General features: G+C 28.7%; 1 protein-coding gene and 1 long non-coding RNA gene across 2 annotated transcripts; one reads left to right on the forward strand and one right to left on the reverse strand.

Moving 5' to 3' along the window:
* Window positions 1-2,019: 2,019 nt before the first annotated feature.
* Window positions 2,020-10,312, forward strand: LOC112591394. Its single transcript, XR_003114500.1, has 3 exons — window positions 2,020-2,037; window positions 9,778-9,810; window positions 10,157-10,312. It is a non-coding gene; the product is annotated as an uncharacterized LOC112591394 (long non-coding RNA).
* A 607-nt stretch (window positions 10,313-10,919) lies between these two features.
* On the reverse strand, window positions 10,920-11,330 carry LOC112591395. Its single transcript, XM_025335202.1, has one exon. It carries the CDS (start codon window positions 11,328-11,330, stop codon window positions 10,920-10,922), a length of 411 nt encoding a protein of 136 aa, XP_025190987.1.
* Between the last annotated feature and the right edge of the window lie 4,177 nt (window positions 11,331-15,507).

The following is a 15,507-nucleotide window of genomic DNA, read 5'->3' on the forward strand; positions in this document are numbered from 1 at the left end:
TCCGTGAGTTTTATACTACAGTAGTGTCAAATGAGATCGAGTGTCATTATTTAACTAATTTTTATATATTTATATTCTATAATAATTTTATTATGACGTTTTTGAAAATTATGAAAATAAAATAATAACTAATTAAAATTGACCTGTAGAGCGCATACCGAACCAGAAACTTGATTGTAGAGCGCATACCGAACCAGCACCCACGATTGTTTAGATCGTATTTGGCCGAATATTATTATTATTATTTCTTATTATTCTTATTATTATTATTATTATTATCACCACGACGAAAGTGATTGTGATATCTGTTGACTGTTAGTATATTATCAATCATTGTATAAACTGTCAACACTTCGACGTTGATGATACGTTAATTTGTACATTTTAATATTATATTTGTGTAATCCATACTTTAAATACGACTCGAATGTTTATATTTTGTATGGTCACCTCTCTTTAAGCAATTCTCCACGTTTATTCCAAATTCATCTTTCGGTGGTGTAGTCAGCGAGGCCGACCACAGATTTGTAGGAACCTCGTGGCTAAACAGGTATTTATTTGAAAAAGCTTAAAAATTATAATGATGGCTACAATCTAGCAAAATATTAAACTTTAGAGTACGGAACGAAAAAAAGGTTGGGGAATGCTGTTTACAGGAATATCCTGCAAAACGGTTAGACAATTGTTCACCCATTTCTTGAGTTCTAGATCACTTGCACTTAGTAATTTAGTAATATGACGTTGAAAAGTTAGCGTGTTAGGAATCGTTTCTGCCCCTGTTATGATGTCATCGACATAAGTTTCTGTAGTAAGAACACTTAGAGTTCCTTTAAACTTGTGTTCTTCATAATTTTCTAATTGCTGCAGTATACGCAAAGTTTGATAGGGTGACGAAGAGATTCAATAGATATCAGTGGTCTAGACATATCCACCAATGATTTTGAGGGATCTTCTCGCCATAATATGTGCTGGTAAATACAGTGTGAAGGGTGAATGTTAATTTACGGTACATCTTATATATATCCGCCGTAAACATGTATTTCTTTAAGCGACAACACATTAGAATATGCATGATGTCACTCTATAATTTTAGACCGACAAATAATGTATCATTTAATAAGACGCCTGAAGAAGTGCGAGCTGAAGCGTAGAAGACTACTCACAGTTTAAATTATGTCCTTTGAATACTCGATTACAGCCTGATAGGGAATAGCGTATTTCTCTGGTATAGTGGCAATCTTTATGTATCCAAGTGATTGATATTCATTCATGAACAATCGGTATTCAGCATATAATTCAGATTCGGATTATAGAAGGCATTCCAAATTGAAGAAACGTGATAAGGCCATACCCCGGGAATCACCAAGTATTGATGAGTCCATTTTAAACAACAGAAAAACAGTATAACGACTTGTGTTATCTCGAATAATAGACCGTTGAAAAATGTCTTTACACATTTCTTGTTCGGTAAATGGTATAGACTGAACTTCCGGTTCCTCGCGAGTCCAGAAACGGTGCAACAATGCCTTTAACAACGGTTAGGTTAGGTTCTTACTTCTATTATTAAAATCACTACACATAGTTTTTAGTTTTTTTGCTTGATCATTGTACTTTTTTTTGATGATGCTTGAATACCTGTAACTAAATGTTCAACTTTCAACAGATTATTTTTATTATTAACAACTTTTTTAAGCTTTATTTCTGAAAAAGTATTATTATTATAATTATTGATATAGTTTATTCGTGAGAACCTATTATTATTAATTTAATTATTGATAAATCTGTGAAAAACAGAATTAAAAAACCTCATGACACTATCAATTGTCCACTATCTATTGATGGTATACCATTATCGATCATATTATATAATTTATTTTAATTTAAAATTGGTTTATTACTAAAAATTTTAAAATCAAATTTGTTTGTTTGTATTTGTTTTTATTCTATAATTGACTAAGCAGTAATATCATGTACATATTATATCACAGTAAAATAATAATTATTTTTTAACTTTTTTTTTAGTTGAAATGATGATTAGTACGTATACGTTTAATTTGATTCCGTGTAAAATGTATTTATATCTATTAAGCCATTGAGGTGCATTTTCTGCTTAAATCTTTTTAAGAAAGATGTGTTGAATAATATTCATATATGTATTAAAAACTTATATTAAGTATGAAATAAAATAAAAACTAAAAATAAGTGGAATATTTTTATTTGTATTGATAATTATCTTACAAGTACTGATGATTACATTTTAAATATTTAATAATATAATTAATGCATATAAAAGGTGAGAAACTGAGTACTCATCACTACGTTACATAGCTTATGCAGGCGCGAACTCAGCCTTCATTAACAGGTGGTGCGAATTTTAAATGGGTGTACATAATACGTATGTATCGACGATTGTTGAGTGTAGAAATGTCGACAGCATTATGTGTGTTCTTTATTCGATTCCACAATTTTACTAATATACAGCTAGTACAAAACTAATAAGCAATATGTTTAGATATATTTTAGACAAATAAGGAAAATATTTTTATTTTTAGGATAAAACCTTATGAACCACCGCGTGCCGGCAGGTAGACGATTGTTGTCGTTTCTTAGTCGGTCACAATAATTAAATTGTTATCATTTCATCAAAAATTAATTAATTTATATATTTAAATTAAAATATAAAGATTTGTGTCTTTGAATAATAATATAATAATTTAAAAATACATTAACATAAACTATTGCAATTTAATATACTTCAAATTAAATAACACATTTTAAAACGGTTGGAGACGGGCTCTACCGATCCCCCTAAAACTGTTCCTGAGTATATGACGATTAGGTCATAGTAATTCGTTAAATTTGAATTCAATAATAAACCTAAGTACAGTCGATTCACCATAGCTGAAGGAGGATAAAAAATTTACTTCAATATACCTAACTCAACTTTATCAAAATTAAATCAAAATTTCGAGTTATGCAATGAAATAAATTTTAAAACACGTTCGATAAATAAAAATAGTATTCTTGCGTACGCACTTCCAGCAATCAAGTTCAGGTCGTTTTGACTGAATAATTGTAACAATTTAAAATAACAACAATATGGTATATATTCTGTATAAACTAAAATACATGTAAAATCGTTATATAGCGACTAAGTGACTGAAGGTGCTTAGGTTTTAACGGTTATGGTACATCTCACATTACTGCTTTTTGGGCTCCTTTAAATATAAATATAGTCATGTTACCCGGCGTTACTCGGGGTATCAAGACTGTTAATATTGCTATCACAATTAATATTATTAGTAGAACTACCACAATCGCCAAACTCATACAACTATTATTAACAATTACACCACCGCCGTCATTATGAATTATATCATTACTATTAATATTCCGAACATTATGAATATTGTTGTCTAATAAAAATTGTTAGCTATGGTCGTTAGGGCTCAATAACCTGGAAAGATGCCGCTGTTTAGTCTTAAATGTTGAATGACCTATATTAAATTTTCTTTTCATTGTCAAAAACAACAACACTATAATATTATAACTAATATTTTAAAAATTAAAATATTAAAAACCAATATAGTAGCCACCAACACCGAATCGCCATTTGTCAACACTGGTATATAGCAGACAAATGATATTATAGGAATATTCGATAGTATACATATTGTTGGTTTACGCGCGATGTTCGAGATTATTTTTATCGATACATTTTTCGGAACAACTGATACCTCAGATATCTACAGTCTACACGCAAATATCGGGGACACACTAGTTGAGTTACCTCCTGAAGTCAAAAGGTTAATAATTTTTATACGAATTGCCTCCCGACTACATACGAGTTGCCTCCCGACGTACCCCAGACAGCAAATGTTTGTCTAAAAATACTATTATAATATTATTCTACATATTATTATACCTAAGACTGATGTTTTTAACTGTACTATATATTTTTAATAAGTAGTATTATATGTTTTATTTTTACTGATTATTTTTATATTATTATTGTTGTTAACCAACTCTGATATTTTTAATAATGAATAAACATTAACTATTTATGTGGAACTGTTTAGTAAAGTTTATGAACCACTACTTAATTCTATATGGTAGGCAACTCGTATATAATTATGAACTACCTGGTCATTGGAGGCAACTAGTGTAAATTAACCTTTTTATTTACGATAAGGATGAGAGGCAATTCGTATATTTTGGGAGGCAAATAGTATGCGCCGTAAATATCAAACACAAATTTAACGTACAAAAAGGTAAGATTTCAAGTAACTGGAAACCCCTAGGCCGCAAAAATCGGTGAATCCGAATTGGTTCCCGGGTTATTATAAAGGGTGTATCCGAATTGGTTCCCGGATTGTTCCAAATTAAGTCCCGGGAAAAAGCAGACTTAAGACTGTCTATATATTTTGCAGGTATGGTTAAAAATTGTGGCTTTTTTCATGGATGTCATTTAAAAAAATAAAAAATAATAATAAGTAATATAATAATTATACATTTTTTCAATTCGTCAATTTTTCTTATTTTATAAGTATAATAGTTAAGTATGATGTATTAATGTATTATTGAGGTAAAAATTAGCAACAAATTTTTTTTATAAATTCCAATTTAGTAATTTCATTACTTTTGTATTTGTCCATTTCTATTTTTATCAATGTTTCCTTTTTTTTAGAATTCAAATTCTGTAATTTTTTTGTACTTCGCAGTTTAACATATGTTTCAATTTGAACTTCTTTCAACACATCAATAAATTGAAAAATGTTCGGATTTGCGGAATAGAAGCAACTGTTGAACTTGCTATGAAATGATTCACAGCAATTAGTTGTACTACTGGTATATTCCGCCCACATTGTGGGTGGAAATAAGCTATCTTTTTAAATATAATTATCTAGTAAATAATCAAAAAAATCTTCCAGATTTTCATTGGTAGGTTTTAATGACATCAAATCATTCGTATAGCAATCGCTAACTTCATGGGGTGATAATAAGGATAAGCCAAAAAACAATTTTAATACACCTCCCATTTCAGAATCGTTATTTTTAAATTCTTTTGAAAGCCCTAATTGTTGTATCTTCCTTCACCATGCTTGCCCCAAGGCCATACTTCAGAGATCGCTACATGAATGGCTCTTTCAAAGTCCACATATATTTTATCTGGGTTTAAATAATTTTGAATTAAACGGAAAGCTTTTATGTGTGTGTTACTAAATTTATTTGGAAGTAAAAAGAAAACTTAAGGAACATAGTGGTTTTTTTTTACACCGTGAACTGTAAAATGTTGGTAAAAAAGCTTTGGACAACTTTTGAATGTACCGTCAATAAACACAGTTTTCATTTCACGTAATACTTCCAAATTTCTATCACATGAAAATCCAATAAAATCGGTTTCTGCACTATTTATAAATAAAAAATGTTCTCCCCGATTAGTCATTAAATTGTAGTTTTTTAATACATTATGAGTATCATACAATGTTTTAGGCAAGGTTGGTACTGTACTACACCGACTAGCATGTATATTTTTTCTAATTCTACATAAATCTTGAGCATCTAGGGTTTCAATGTCGCATTTAGACAACTCACAGAGAATTATTTTTATTTCTAGTCATTCATGCAATACTTCCATAGCTCTTCGTTTTGAACTGTTAAGTGTTTTATCGTTTTCTTTTTGATGGTTATGTATTATATTTTTATCGACGATTGTATTTATATTATTTATTTTCAAATACGACTTACATTTTCTTTTGATATACGTCCAACAGTCGAAGTCATCTGCCAATTTTTTTTGGAATCCAAATTTATAACCTTCTAATACAATAAGTTTTTTATTATTCCATATTTGATACTTAAACAGAAACAAAAATGCAAATTTAATCACTATACGTACACTACTGACAACAGACGAGTATAACTAACGAGTAGGTATCGGACTTGATATCCGTCCATATCAATATAATACAACAACGATTTGTTCACGACACAGTTCTTATCTAAATTATTTTTTGGTCTATATAGCTGTCCATCTAACTATCTGCCTATATGTACGCTTATCGTATAATAGTATTTAAATTCATATTACACCCGTACAGTGTTACATGCAGCTATATAGCATCCAATTCGGATGTTTTCCACTTACCTAAAATATCGGGAACCAATTCGGATGTGTGTTTCGTGAAATGTCGGGAACTAATTCAGACGTAAATTTTCAGGTATGGTAACCAATTCGAATACAGCCGCGAACGTACCCTTCCCTTTTAGGCCGATTCAATTTTCGACCAAATAAAAAAAAATACCGATTCCTTTTTCGATCAAAACAAAATTTTGTATAATGTATGTAAAAAAATAAAACAATTGGTACATAATTTTTGTAAAAATAGGAAAATTATATAATTATATAATTTTGGAAATGATTAAAAGTATAAAATTCATAAAATGTTGTAAAATAAAATGTAAAAAATTATTTAAAATATAAGAATAGAGGTATCTATTCTTAATTAACTTTATATATTAACATTATTTTTATATTAATATGTCACAGTATGTAATATGTGTAATATTATATAAAAAAAAATTTTTAACCATATAAGTAGGTTTGTGACATATTAACTTAAAAATAATTTTAATATATAGATATTCTTATATTTTAAATTATTGTCTACATTTTATTTTACAACATTTTACGCAACTTTTTACTTTTAATCATTTTCAAAATTATATAATTTTACAATTGCCCTAATTTTACAAAAAAATTATATACCAATTATTTATTTTTTTTTTACATACATTACATAAAAATATTGTTTTGGCCGAAAAGGGAAGAAATACGATTCTAGTTGAAAACGGTCTCGGCCCCGCATAAAGGTATACAATTTATACGTTAGTTTTAATTAATAGATAACTCAATTGTTTATTAATTTAGACTAATGCTATTTGATAGATCCTTCTTCGTAATATAATCTTCCATTAAAAAAAAAAAAAAAAATTAAAATCTTCAGTTGAAGAGCAGAACATTAGCGTCAAAGGTTTGAATTTTCAATTATATATAATAAGATGAGTTCCTTGTTAATGTAGCCCACAGCTCTGCATTTCGTAGATACCTTTAAAGTTGATTTGATATTGGTGAAGAACAATCTCCAGGATGCAATTTACTTATAATTGCCAACACATGCCAGTGTAATCTCTTGTTGCATGAGGATTGAGGGTTATCTCAATATTACACTTTCATCATAATATTCCTAAAGGTTGACACACGAAAGTGCAATCTCTCATATCAAATGGATGACATAAATGATGCATTTGATGCATTTCACTCGACCCCACACGCACAATGCATTATTGCAGTGTGTTACCATAACATATAATATAATCAAGATTCATAGCCCACAACAATATAATAAGCATGTACATACGTATTATATTTTATTATAACCAGTAGAAAAATAATTTGTTATTTATTTTTTATTTTTCGGCTGTTTATTGAAAAAATCTTCTAATTTGCCTATGGCTTCGAGTATAGAAGTATTCACGCGTTCAATAGATTCAACATATTGCATAACAGTTTGTAATGTTAATATTTCTTGATTCACCATAATAATATTTAATGTTCTTCTAGGAAAATAAAAATCGAGTTGTCAAGTTTTTCGAGTTAATGAGGTGTGAATTATAGCGTCTCGGGTCATCCATAGCTTTTATTTGAATCAAAATCTAATGGTAAACTCGTAACTCTTTTAAGACGTCGTAATTTAATTGATTTTCTGATTATAAATGGTTACATTTTTTTCGGAACGTGAGATATTTGATAGTATGTTATCCGGTCCTTGCTTAGTTTATCACCTAATTTATTTTCCCATTTCAAAATATAAGAACGATCTGATAGACATTTAAAAAACAATGCTGTCATATCCACATTAAATAAATTATCGGGAAAATATTTTTTTATGATATTTGATAACTTTCCAAACCATTTATGACATAAAGAGAACCTTCATTACAGAAGCACTTTTTTCCCATATTTTATGAAAAATGCTATGATAATTTTTCTAATATCCTAACCAGCCTTGACATGCTTTAAAGTTAGAATAATCAAATTGAATAGTGAAATATTCTTCTTTTTCTTTTAGTATTGGTCCACTTGTAGTTTTATTTTTATTCCTACATTAAGTAAAGGATTTGAATAAACATACTTCTACAATTGGATATTCGTTTGATTTTGATCATTTATTGTTACTTTTAATAAACTCTCCCTTTTTTTTTTTTTAATGTCTACCTTTCTTTTTAAAAATTGTTGTCTTATTTTTCTGGTTACCTTTTTCACCAACTGTATCACATAAGCTTTGTCAAATATAGTTCAATGATTAAATTGCCGATTTAGAGATATGTTTTAAACACACAAAAATACGCACTTTAAACATATTACATTACACTAGGGTAGGCAATAGCACATTCTATTATACTAACCACTAACCAATGAATATTTTAATGTTATTGTGCATGCGCTAATAATTAGTTTCTATTTAGTCCTTTATTATCGTAATTTTACAGTTGCGTATAAATAAAATATTATGTGTTTACGAAAATATTCAGGTATAATTTATTTCGATTAAGCTATTTATTACAATTATACAATCGAGTTAATAAGACTTAATAGTTAATACATAGAGTATATTAATACATTGAGTGTTATAAGAATTTCTGAGAAAAAAAAATCAAGTTTTCAAATTAACGAGGTGTGAGTTATAACTTCTCGACTGTACTATAAAAACAATCGTGAACGAAGATAATCTGTCAACGAATCACTAAATATATTTATTTTTTATTATTATTAAATAATTTATTTTAGTAGAAGTCTTATAGATGATTGATTTAATTTTTTTGAACCCATTTCTATGTACTATTACATTTTAATATCAATCTTTTACATTATTACATATAAATAAATATATCATTGTAGTTTGTAATAACTTATTAGTCAATACTATATAATCAAAAAATTGTTTAAATAGTTTTATAGTACCTACAAAATATAGATTTTGTTTTAGCTTAAATTTAGCTCTACATATTTCTAAAACTTCGTTGAATTTAGTAAAAATAATGATATACATAAAAGTGTAAAATTTCTACGAATGTTTTTAAACTACAAAAGATTAATTTACATTGTTATTCATCGTTGAAAAATTTGTAACTTCATCCACGCGTAATCCATAAATTATTGTCATCAATAATTTTACAACATATGGTCGTCGTGTACTAGTACTCTACAAATTACAATCCGTAATATAAATGTTAAGGTTAAGTGTACTTCTGTATAAATGAAAAATAGATCAAAATTAAATTTGTAAATATTATTAGGTTTAAACTTTAAGATATTCGATAAAGGACATTAGTCACACAATACAACTATACTTTAAATTTGTTAATTAGTATACATGTTATACAGTTACCACTCATTAGATAGTATCTAGTTTTAAATTGTTGTCGTAAGTAATACGCTTTCAAGCTATGGTGTTATATATCTATACAATAAAAAAGCAATTTAATGTACAAAAAATAGTAGTTATCTATATTTTTTTTTAATTAGATGCATAATATTATGTTGTGCTATCTTTTTCTGGATAAGTTCCATTTATGTTACTTTTAATTTTACCTATATAATACCTTATTATGATTAACTCGAATTTTTTGGTTATTTATTCTTGAACTAGATACTTATAAAATAGTCGTATTATTGAATTATAGGTAACTTTCATAATACAATATATTTTACAGATTTAACATCAAACTACAGAGCTTCAATTAATAGTATGTATTATATTATATCAATATCAACTATAAATACTAAAATAGCACCTATATATATTATTATGATGCGACTGATCGTAAAATAATAACTAAATATTGATTTTTGTTTATATTAATATGTAATAATTACTTGTATACAAATAATTTTGTTTATTATTGCCCTCAGATTAAAGTAGTGATCTACTTTTCATTACTTGAATGAAATATTAAATAAAATATAACCGAGTTTGTTGTAAAAACTTGCCCTCTATATTATTTGTAAATTAACCAAGTCTAAGAATTTTTGTTTTAAAAATAATAGGATGGTAAACAATTACGAATCTAATCCTAATTATTACTGTTGCAGTAGTGAACGATCTAGACCCGGTGAAAGATTTCTGTAATTCGTTTCATCACCCTAATTTGATTACATCAAATTATCGACAAGTGTGTGAATTATAGGCAAATATAAACTTTCGATATTAAGAAAATGTTTTAATTAATAAAATAGTCAAGATTACAATTATTCTTTTTTTATTATTAATTTTTATTTATGTTCTTGTACCTATGTCTGTATTATTATGTATAATGACTAAATATTACATATTAACAATCAAGCAAAATTTTTATGTAACCATTAAATACATTTAAGAAAAGAAATTGTAAAACAAATAAATAATAAATAATGTTAATACATATTTAAATTTAATTAATATTTGTAGAGTCAAACGAATAAAAAAAAAAAACAAAAACAGAAATAGAAATTGTTCGCGCCGCGCTAAGAAATATATATATATATATGTTACGCCGATTTTGTGAAATTGCTGATTTCATGAAATCGGCAGAAAAATTGCCGATTTCATGGAATCAGCATCGCTGTTGCAGAAAACGTGAAATCCGCAGGCCCATTCTTAAAATATTATAAATAATTGTGTTGTACTCATGATCTTACATATAATGCTGGAGATAAAATAAAATCTGATTGTAATAATAAAAAACTAAAGTTATAAAAATATACTTACTTATTTTTTATTTATTTTAATTAAGTGGATTAAATAACCCGATTACATATTATTAAAAAAAAGAGAGTTGGTTATACATATTTTAGTAGAGTTAGTAAATATTTACATTTATAAATTTTGACAACTACTGCCTGGGTGGCACGCCGAATTACACATCATGTCATTTTTCCTACATGTGCACTTTTTTGATGTGCAATTCGTACGACAGGTACAACGTCGATATCCTTGTCCAGTCCCAACTGATCCTAATCGGACAAGTTCCCGTAACGAATATTCATTTGATTGAACGTCTGTTGTCGTTAAGGAACAGTACTTCGTAGCAGCCAAACTGTTCCGCTCCAGCCATGTGTTTAGCGTTCCTTCTTTGGTTGCTATACGAAATTTACCATCTTTTTCTTCCATTACAACCGAAAGAAGGTTGGCGGCATCTCCTCGCCCTCGATCTACCGACGGGATTGATACCAGAACATTGTCGCCAACTTTTAAGGGAGGGAGAATGCCTTTGCCTCTCGTTACCATCCTGTCCGCTTGGCATTTTAAATTCTGTACAGCAATTTTGCGTCGTGTTACAGCAGGATGATCGGAAACTACCTCTTCAATATTCTTCATAAAAATGTTAATAATTAATCATAATAGTTAATAACTAATAATTTTAATTACATTATATCCATAGACTTACTTCGTCGGTGCCACTTTCAATATCCAAAATGTTTCGTGTGGCCTTTATTAAGTTCTCAAGTTTCTGCGCAGTATTTTCTTCTAATAATTCATTTGTATCCTGCGTACCCTCTAAATCTATTGTCTATAAAAAAAATATTTTTTATTATTTTATCAGCTACTACTTTTTGTCGATCGTAACCAAATTTAAAAAAATCTCAAAATGGGTCGTACAATAAAAAGTTTAGGAACCTCTGCCTTATACCATTTGTACGGAACACCGATAAGATAATAATATGATACAATACGGCGGTCGTCCGTCGATACGTACGATTAAGGAATTTAGTATACGGAAGACCGCGACGATTAACGATCAATCGACATCAACGATGATGTATTAATTTATACTCTCAATAAACTGTGTTGTGTTAATAATTATAAGTAATATTTAATTGTATGAAAATCTATAAAATTTTTTTGTAATGTCGTAAATCGTTAATTAAATTAATAAAAAATAATAATTCAATAATAAACACAAATTTTAGTTGTTCAATAAATTATAAAAAAGGATAAAGGTGTAAACGTACGAAATTAAACTAGCAATCTATACTATAATTTCTCGTTCCAAAATTATACACCATTAATTCTACTCACTTCAGTATTGAGTATTTGTACTTGTACGTCCTCATCGTTTCGATATTCCGGAGTGGTGGGAGTAGATGTAGTCAATGGATCCAAAAGCATGTCCAACATATCTTCTTCTAGCGTTCCTGTCATTATATTTTCCAACAATTCACGAGGTACTTTTGTTGCCAGTCCCATTCGTGCTTTTTGACCAAAAACTGATTCATATGGAGTCATCTTTATAGCTTCGTGGTATGTGGTATTAACGCCCCATTGTACAAAGGCGAGGCCGTAACTCCATGCGGCAGTTTTGTTGTCTCGCATCCACGCCACCAGTGAATCCTTCAGTGTACAATTACCTCTTTCTACAGATCCTTGGCTTTGTGGATAACGTGGCCGACCATTTACTAATATTAAATCTGGCCATAATAACGCTAATTATTTTATAATACCGGAAGTGAATTCGCGACCATTATCGGACTGTAGAACGTGAGGTGCACCAAACGTTAAAAATATGTGTAACAGTTCTTTCGTCACTTCCGAAGCTTTTTTGCATTTCAGAGGCCGGAAAAATGAAAACTTTGTCAAGTGTTCTTTGTAATGAAGAATAAATTTAAAATCACCGTCAGATAAACTTTGAAAGTCGACAAGGTCCACTTACCCACGTTCATTTAAGGAAGAAGCTAAAATAGGCCGCACAACAACGCCTCGCGTACTTTTTTTTTTTGATTTTTCCACACACCTTTCACAATTAGCGATATAAGTTTTTACATCAGCCATAGTAATATTAGAGTAATGCTCCATTATTTTTTTGTTTGTTTTTGTCTCACCTTTATGTCCATTGGCCACATGCATGTCACGGATAATACTATGGAAACTGTCGACTACTGCCATAATACGTTGATCGCGTTTCCGTCGCACTCGTCGGACGCCAGCTACCTCGATCAAATCAAATTTCTCACGGACGTGATAATACCGCCTATCTTTATTTACAGAAGCATCATCAGTTAAAATTTTTACAGCTTCGGCATCTCGTTCTGCTGTCCATTTAGAGTCCATAGTTAATAAATATTATTATTTATTATTTTATAATTAATTATTGCAACTAATAAACATTAAACGCACTTTTAGAACCGTCACACACTGTTAAGGTGATCGGAGGTGGTGTATATTTAAGGAGTTAGGTATAGGCAATATTTAAAGTGCGTGCGTCATTTTGACTGTGTGCGTAGTAAATGATTATTAGTATGTGTACGGGTCTCTGCCCTTCACCAGGTACTACCCACTCTACATCTTATCTGCTAATTGACAAATAACTATAACAACGCTGTATAGTAATACACAGTAATATTAATTACGTAAATACCCGCATACGGTGTCTTCTACATTATTATTGTTCAACGTCCATCTCTACACGTCTTTTAACTTACCAAAACTACCACCTAATTTTAATACTTAAAAATATTTTTATTAAACAATTTATAAAACAAGACTTTCGGTCTATTTTAGGTATAATATAAAGATTATATATTATAATAATAATACACGTTGAATGTATTAATTTAGAGAGTATAATATTATTATTAAAAATATATAAATATTATATTCCGGTAAACCAGATTCATAGGTGGAATCTCGATCAAATGTCTTGAGTCTATAATTTCTGGACCAAAGATTCCATATAAATTTGTACATTGTGTTCAATATTATTTTCCAAAATTCTTCGTCTTTAATATTTTATCAACTATTAAACTTATGGTGTAGTATCATAAAACATTAGATTGTTAATTTGAAACAAAATTGTTTTTGCATAAGCTACTCATGTCCACACTACAAAATAGCACCATTTTTGCTTTGTAATATTGTTGTCCTTGTACTGAAATAGTAACAATTATTTTTACATATTTTTCATCATTTTATGTTTGCATATTTTGAATTTTTGTTATTTACAGCTTCTTCCGTGTACAATCCTTATACCTTGAGGACACTTTAATCTCAACTATTGGTGTTCTTTAAGTTTATTAGTCCATCGGGATCTATGGCTAAATAATTGAGTTTTATTGTGTATAAATAATCCCTGCTGGTTCAATTTTAACATCAAATTTTTCAAAATCTACATTGGTTCATTTTCAATGCCATACCTATAAATAGTATGAATAAAATAACATTTAACCATTTAGATTTTAGGCATTAAGCCAGGCGTTTTGATTTCTATAGTACAAACCGAGTGGCAGAGTTTCCGGAAAAATACTGGCAAGTATGTTTCTTGACGGTGTTTGCCCGAGAAGTGCTTTTGCTCTGTTACACACTTTGCCAAATTAAAGCCGTAGACGATTTGGTAATTTTGCCATTCATTATTATTTTGTTGTCCTGTTGTGTTCTTCTTCCACTTCTTCTATTTCTTTATAGTTAGCTTTAAAATTATTTAAAAATATTTTCCTCTTTAAATATTTGTTATGTGTGGCATATCAGTTATTTGTATACTTAATTCATTTACAGTCTATTAATTTCATCTGGTCCGTCATCACTTTCGTTCAGTTTTGAAAGGTTCATAATTTTAATTTAAAAATAAAATAAAACAGTTGAATATAATGGTTATAATATTTGTTTTTAAATAAAACACGATATTATTCATCACCGTATAATTAAATAAAAATTAAAAATAATTATTATATTATATTATTAGGTATGTAATAATAATATAACAATTTAAAAATCTAGAGTACTTATATATGTTTTTATATATGAATCTTAGTTATATATAGATAGCTCTAATCTGTTTAGTATAATCAAATTTAAATTAATATAATACCAAAATTTAAACGGTTCACATTTTAATTTTAATTTTGATCTTTCTACTCTTTTATGTATTGCTTTTGTAACAATCCAGGCTAGTATTCTGTAATTTGTTTGCGTAAATTTATTAATATATTTTTGGTCCACAATTATAATGACGTTACCGCTGTATTACAATCGTGCACTATATGGTTCTATAAAGTACTCAGTTATAATATGTCAACATATATTAATGAAAATATAATCTTTAGTTTTATAAGTATTTGTTATTATTTTTAATTTAGAAGAAAATTGACTCTTTTCCACCTACATACTTGGCAACCCACACTATTAAAGCCCTCCAACTGCATTATTGTTTACGTTGTATATTAGGCTTTGAGCATGATGAGCGACAATATTTCTAGCTCCTAAAATATCTTTGAACAGTCCACAATTTTCCATTTGAGGAACTAAATTTACCTCACTTTCTCTAGACCATTACAAAAGTACTATATAAAATATAAATACATAGTTTTATACGAATGCAGATAAAAAGTAATTATTTAATTTATTTTTAAATTTTTATACTTAGCACAATTTGAAATGGATTCAGTAACATGTAACTGAACGAAGTACACCA

This window comes from Melanaphis sacchari, unplaced genomic scaffold (assembly GCF_002803265.2).
Source record: "Melanaphis sacchari strain LSU unplaced genomic scaffold, SCAv2.0 Contig1339_pilon_pilon, whole genome shotgun sequence".
Taxonomy (NCBI): Eukaryota; Metazoa; Arthropoda; class Insecta; order Hemiptera; family Aphididae; genus Melanaphis; species Melanaphis sacchari.

Excerpts from the sequence above, each read along its gene's own strand:
- LOC112591395 (XM_025335202.1), bottom strand. The coding sequence starts at position 11,330 with ATGGTAACGAGAGGCAAAGGCATTCTCCCTCCCTTAAAAGTTGGCGAC.